The sequence below is a fragment of the Limulus polyphemus genome, unplaced genomic scaffold, assembly GCF_000517525.1.
Source record: "Limulus polyphemus unplaced genomic scaffold, Limulus_polyphemus-2.1.2 Scaffold307, whole genome shotgun sequence".
Lineage (NCBI taxonomy): Eukaryota > Metazoa > Arthropoda > Merostomata > Xiphosura > Limulidae > Limulus > Limulus polyphemus.
Window position 1 is genome coordinate 423,581 of NW_013665917.1, and position 7,547 is coordinate 431,127.

Genomic DNA, 7,547 nt, shown 5'->3' on the forward strand with positions numbered 1-7,547 from the left:
ATAACTAGAGGGAAAGCAGCTAGTCATCACCACCGACCGCCAACTCTTTTACCAAAGAATAGTGGGATTGACCGTCACATTATAACGGCTAAAAGGGCGAGCATGTTTGATGGGACGGGGATTCGAACCCGCAGATTGCGAGTCGAGCTCCCTAACCACATGGCCATACCGGGCTTAAATCGTAGTGGATCGGATTTATCAGAACTACATTTTTATATTGTTCATCGTTCATAGATAGTGTAAAAGTGGTCGCTTTTTTATTCACCATATAGTAATCTTTGTTTAAAAAATAAAATAAAAATGTAACATACATAAAGAATCATTAAACAATTGGCCTGCTGTATAATACAAATCAAAAATTAGTCACCATGCCATAATATTATTATTCACATACCTAAATTGAGTTGCTATACGGTGAATTTAAAAGGACTCAAAAACTCCATTAATCTTATAAAAGCGTATCATTATAAGAGGCCTAACTGTAGTTCTTTGGTTTGCCGATTCAAGTTGTGCTGGTGAGCCTTGAGTAGGAGAAACTGAAGACAAAAGAATATAATAAAATCAAAAAGAACCTCTGTCTGTAAAAGCAACACAAAGCACATGTACAAAGTTGTTTCTACGACATTTCAATTCTCGCATACTTCAAGCAGCTGGAGAATGAAATGGGTATTCACTCTATTTCATACGAAGACGTACGGTGAAGTTGCCGACGCAACGCCTATGGATTTCTTTAAACTCAGACTGATGAAGTGAGCGCTGGGAAATTAACGTCACTAAATGGCTTATTGAAAGACGCAGAGAGAAGGGGCGTGCTTCAGACATGACAGCCTCACAACAGATTATTCTGCAACAGAAACTACTCTACAGGGCTAATTTTAAAATGCGCGGTCGTCAAAGAGAGCCTAGCTGGATGTGACGAACTGGTCGAGGTGGTGAGACTCTAACATCGTTTTAAATATAACGTACCCAACCTCTGTATAAGCACTAAAATATATAGCTGCTACAGAAAACGTTATCTTTTCCGTTCACGTGAGTTTTATTTTCTATATAAACATTCTTCTTCCAAATTGTTTATTTGACTTAAACAGTTTCCTGACATTTGATATTGTAACTCAACATTTTTTTACCGAGTTCGAATATGTACAGTGCCAGTCTACCCTAGAAGATATTAAACCAAACAACCGAGAATTTTCTGAAGCAAGATCCGAAAAATAAATTCTTATGGACAGTTAAAAAAGCTGTCAAGAATGAAACTCCAGAAGATGTAATTCATACTTCTAGATCTATGTGTAAACCATTTTAATGAAATGCATAAACTATCCAAATGATACAAAGCACAATATCAACTCAGTTTAATGTTTTGGTTTAAGCCATCACCAAGGAGATATTTCATATTTAGTTCAAAAATGCCTGATGTGTTATGTGCAAAAAAAGAAAGAAAAAGACTTTGCATTTTCCTATGTTCAATCTTGGGTGATGGAAGAGACAACTTAATACAGTATCATCCAATAAAATGAAACAATCCCAGGTAACAGTAGTTTATTATATACTTATAGAAAATACAACAAGTTCATAAACCAAATATATAATGGAAGTTTATTGCGTACCCTTTTATGTCTTTGCTATAAATGTGGATTTACATGGAATACTGGATTGTTCAATTTAGTGCGAGTTATCAATAAGAATCAGTACAATTGTCAGTAATATAACTGATCTTATTTTATTGTGAGGCAGCGCAGAAAATGTTAAGTGTAAAACAGTCGGCATTATAAAAATAGTAAAATCATTGTATAAAGTTCGAATACACGCAAGGTGTTACCAGTAATGAAAAAAAAAGTAGGTAAAGTGGATCAGTCTTTTCTTAATTGGCTGAGATCTTGTCAGTAAATAGATGGTTTAACTACCTCAAAAGACGTCTGGATAAGTAAGAAAAATAAGTAACTGTAAAATTAAAAAGAATGTTTTAATTGAACTGTAAGCTATAATAATTACCTAATAAAAACGAGATTGAGCTTATTTGTAACTTGAGTAATGAAAGTTTTAAATAATGACAATAATCGTTGATATTCTTTTGGTTATGATTACTATTTGATAGCCAAGAGACTTTTTTTGGTGTGAATAATAATTTAATAGTTTCTCAGGTTAAGCGGAATTTTTAACAAAACAACTTTTTTGATTATAGGATTTATTAAAATATCATTTACTCGTTAATCAATTAATGCCACTCGTATAATATAGAACTTTTGAAACGAAATGAGTTAAAAAATTCTGTTAAATTTGTTCTTGTTAACTGCTTTCTACAGTTGACCTTGTGAAGTTTAGGCGTTGAATGCATTTTAAAATTTATATAACTTGCATGTTTGTTCGAAAATAAGATACGCACAAGAAGCGAATATATTGAAGCATTGTTGTGATTATCTGTACTCATTTATCATTTTTTTTGAATTCTTTAGATCACAAGGCCCTTTTTAGTGAATGTTTGTATGTGTATATATAATTAAACTTTTAAATGTTTGAATCATTTTCACAGCTTCTATTTCAGATATTATTTCTGTTTTTAACAATAAATATTTAAACTAGCATTTTAAAAAAATCTTTATCTTTCTGCTTCTATGGGAGGCGCTCTCGCAGTCTACCGGTTGCTTTTCCGCCTTTAGCTATAAGTTCAACTCAAAAAAGTTCTTGAAAGTATGAAAATCTAGTTCCAACAATAATTTTTTTAAATATGTTTTGTCAACTCAAACAGACGTACCTAGGACAAAAGAAGTAATCTTGGTCAGGGGAACCAAAGTCTCTATCTATACAACCCAATAAAGCGCTTAATTAGAAAGGAAATCAATCTGTCAACCAGTAATGTACCGAGTTTCTAAAAGTATTCGTATAATTCACTTTCACTCCACGACTAACTTTAAAGAATAAAACATTCTACAACTCGTTTTGCAAAAGGAATTCCGGGGGAACAAAATTATTAACACGTAATGTCAGTACAAAACAGTAATTTTTAGCTATATGAAAATTTATATAAATATTCAATATTGAATTAACTTAAGACTTCGTTCAACCCTCTGTTTAACTTAAATAATTTTTCAATACACTTTGAGTATTTTAAAATATTTGCTTTATTATTAGGGGTCTTACAGTTTCATTTTTTATGTATTTTATTCCAATTTAAGATTACCTTATATTTGTGACAATTAATCTTTTTTTCTGTTCCTGTATCTGGACAAGTACAATATAGTCGTTCTAAATTAAGCAGTTTATCTTGTATGTTGATTTTAAAAAATCGGTTATTTGTGTTAGATATACATGACTGTTTAAGTTAATGCGAGGTGGTTTAAGTATAGCACGAATGTTAAATTTAGTTACTTTTAGAAACGATAGTTTATCACAGGTTTGTTTACGTAACTGTGTACGAATTTATAAGTCGTGTAGTTCAAATGTTGTGAATTGGCGCTTGTTGTATTATTGCGTACTGCTACTAGAACCTTCTAAGTTTTTCTCGTTGTTTAATTGAGTATTATTGCATCATAATTTCTCGTACTGTGTAGAATGTTCGAGGTTTAGGTTAGGCTATAAATACGCATGCAAAATGTACTTCGAATTAGCTTCAAAGATAGACAGTTAGTAAGATAGAAAGCTAAATGTATACTACGTAATTGTGAGTTTAGCCATAAAGAGCGTATAGAGGCGTCTTTTAAAGTAAAATTATCACAGATTGTATTGTAATAACAGAGTAGGGAAGATAAAAGTTTGGTACCTAAAGATGGCATAATATCTTCGAAACGTCGCACATTTATAATAAATTATGATTATAATAATTACCCAGTCAAGCCGTCTCCAAACTTTTATTTCCTAAAAAAGTGATTTCCTCGTCATCAACTTGTGTTCTAAGGTAACTGAACCAGACCGTGTAGACTCTTGACGAAAAGAGACGATGATGTGAAGATCTGGATACAACTGTGATAATTAAATGTGTAACGAACATTTGTATATACGTTTGCCTTGTTTTAATACTGTGGACTGTGTACTGTTTGTTTATCGTTAAAATTCATCGCCAACAAGTCACAAACACCTACTGTAAAGAATCCTGCCAATAACATAACACCTGACAATTTGTAGCACCAGCTTCACTCCTGTATATTATTTATTCTGATATTATAGTTTGTATGTGATAAGATAAATGTTATAAGAAATACAGCTATGAAATCACTAGTTTATAAAAGGCTGCTTGTTTACTTATATTATTTGTTGATTTTAATGTATTTATTTTAAATCATCAAATCGTATAAACAGTTCATTACGGGAAATCGATTTAACATATGGGCAAACTTACCGACACGCAGCATCCAGCTCGTCTTTCGATGCGATGAGGTTTAGATCACTGGCCTGAGTCACGCTTTGTAGAGACGTTAAACACTGGTGAAATGTCTGCAAAGTGCATTGTTCTTGCTGTTGTTTCGATGACAACTGTCCTGCAGTGAGATACAGATTAAAAATAATACTTTTTACGGTAGCACACTTATCAGAACCTGTTTTTGTTATAGTAATATCGGTGGCTCAATGGTAAGTCTGTGGGTTTATATCACTAAAATTGGGTTTCGATACTCGCTGTGGGCAGATCACAGATGGCTTATCGTGTAGCTTTGCGCTTAACAACAAACAAAGAAATATATGTATTACAACAATAGTTCTGTTTTAGTAAGACGTTTCAAATGTTTCTGTTTTAGCTCGATGCTACAAATGGGCTATCTGTCTGCGCTCTGTCTGTCGCGGGGAATCGAAACCTGGATTTCAGTTTTGTAAACAAGTAAACTTACCGCTGACCTACCGGGGAATCTTAGTAACAACAAATAGTATATCTGTAGACGAAAACAAAGCTCAGGATTATAGCACGGAAAACGTTGCGTTTTGCCATATATGAATTCGATAAAAATTGTATTTAAAGCTTAGTACATGAGTATTTAGCATATGTTTAAGACGACGATTGTTTTCGACTTTTTAATATTTTTGTTAATTATTTTCTCTTGAAACTACATTTATCTAGCAGATTTCAGAAATTTGCGTGAGTATTTGCCAGCCAGTGCAAGGGGACAAGACATTGTATCTTCAAACACGTTTTTGCCCTCCCCAGTGGCATGTCTGCGGACTTATAACGCTAGAAACCGGGTTTCGATACCCATGGTGGGCAGAGCACAGATAGTCAGTCCATTATGTAGCTTTGTGCTTAACTTTGCAAAACAAACAAACAATCCAGCTAATGAAAATAATATAAGCTAATATGACTTATGAAAAAGGCATAAAACCGTCCGTAATGTGTGTAAATGTTTTGGTACAGTGCATAGTATACAGTTTGTTCTGAAGATTATCTAAATAAATTACGTAAGCGGTGTGGAGATTCACGGGTTCGACTATCGCTAGGTCTCAGTTTTGATGTCTTTAGAAACAATCTAACGATAAAAAAAACAGCATGCCTCTTTTACGTTTTGCCGCAATTCATTACTTAATCCAACCTTCTAGAGAACAAATTAGAAATAAAAGCATTCTGGGCTTTAAAAGCAGATTGGCATAGCTTAAGTCTGTCAGAATTTCGTCCTTATATCAGCGAAAGGAGAATTGAGATTCACGGCATTTAATATCTTCCAAGCCTTTGCTATACATTAATATCCCCCCCCTCCTCCCAAGCTTAGTTGGCTAAAGCATGAGTTCGAAACTCGCTTGGTTTCACTTTTCATTTCTTTAGGAAAATTTTAACAAGGGATATTTTTATTCACATCTGGGTGTAAATGAACGCCACGCTGTTGAAGCACATGCTGTTAACATAATCCAGGTCCTAAGGCTTAGAAACTCACTAAGCTATGTCATGTGTATCGTGTTCACTGATCGCCATGTGAGAGTCATTTTGAATTTTACTGAAATCAAGCACTATATCATCGTAAGCATAAGATTACACTGAATATTCTATGTATGCATATAGGTACAAAAAAAAAGAGACCAACATAAACCTACTAAGCCTGGGCATGGCTGAAAAATAATGGACTGGCATGAAGAAAAGTCGAACAACTATAATGAAATTGCCTACACAGTTGCGTGTTTTCGGCTAATATGAATACCTTGTATAGCAACGTTCGTTACCCTCTGCCAAGAAAGCACAGTGTCACATTTAAAACATTCCGAAACTCATACAAATGCTTGCTATGAAGGTATAAAACATTTTATTTAATTAGCAAAAAACTTTAAATGAATTATGGGCTGTGCTTGGTCTAGTGGTTAGCGTACTTAGACTGTGAATCCAAGATTTCATTGCTCGCTGTCTGTTGCCGCAAAAACACGTTACGCTCTTTGTGGCCTTGAGTACTCTATAAAAGTGACAGTCAATTCCCACTATTCGGTCAGACAAGAGTAACCATATAATCCATCAGTTTAAAATCAGGGACAACTCTGCACATGTAGACATTTGTGTAGCTTTGTGTGGAAATTCTGAAACAGACCAATTAACTAGATGGTAATATACGCTGAAATACAGCAGATGTACCTTTATTGAGATTGTTTTATAACAACAGCGGAGTTATTTCTTATACATACGTCTAAAGTATTTAATTTTTTATTATAATCTATATATATATATTGATGGATTTTATTCTTACTCGGATTTATTCATATTGAAGTACAGGATTCTTTATTATATATGTATATAAAACAGTTAAGTTAATTTTTACCATTGGCCGATATTCTCAAACTACTAAGTATAAACATCACTACCGAAGATAATTAAGAAATAAACTATTCAGAGTGGGAATAATAAATGTACCTTAGGAAATTCGCCCCACGCAGTGAAGATAATACGCTGAATTAGCTTTATCCTTTATTCGTTAGAACTAGAAGCAGATATGGTTGCTCAAACTTGCAACGTCCCACCAAAAACTACCATTAACTGTGTGTATTAGTTATGGAGAGGTGGTTGATCCTAATGAAACACATAAACAATGTAAACAATAATGAAAAAAAAACAATATTAGAAAACAATAGAATATTAATTTGAAGTGTAATTGCCAGTTCATCACTGACAGTATTATATAGCTTTTTTCAACGTAGCAAATAAACGGGGACTATTCAAGAAGAAACTCAAAGAGCGATTTTAGTTTAACAGTGAACAATCGTTTTTATTTGTTAGAATTAATGTAATATAATACATATAAGTTTAGCAATAACTACAGTTATTTTCATATACAAAGTTAATCGCCTTTTAAACGAACGATGACCACAATAATTCAAGAAGAAAAGCGAAGATGGTTAAAACTGGTGAATAAATAAGCGGAAAAGTCACCTTTTGTTAGAAGTTTTCCGTTTGTTTATTTTCTGTTGTTTATAAGAATAGTTTATATATGCTAATACAATGGATTGGTCCTTTGTGGCTCAGCGATAAATGTGAGAGTTTATAACACTAAAATTCTGGTTTTGATACTCGCGGTGGGTATAGCACGGATAGCCCATTGTGTATTTTGATAAAAAGTTTAGAAAACACGACCTTTATACTCCAGATATATATA

The 7,547-nt window shown here is 33.3% G+C and overlaps 1 protein-coding gene across 2 annotated transcripts in view; it reads right to left on the minus strand.

Annotated features, from left to right (window-relative positions):
* Positions 1 to 7,547, minus strand: part of LOC111085280 — a 45,988-nt gene that overhangs the window by 6,372 nt on the left and 32,069 nt on the right. For both annotated transcript variants that reach the window (XM_022383090.1, XM_022383089.1), the window contains exon 2: positions 4,334 to 4,472. In XM_022383090.1, coding sequence (XP_022238798.1) covers positions 4,334 to 4,472 — 139 coding nt within the window. The remainder of the gene's footprint in view (positions 1 to 4,333; positions 4,473 to 7,547) is intronic.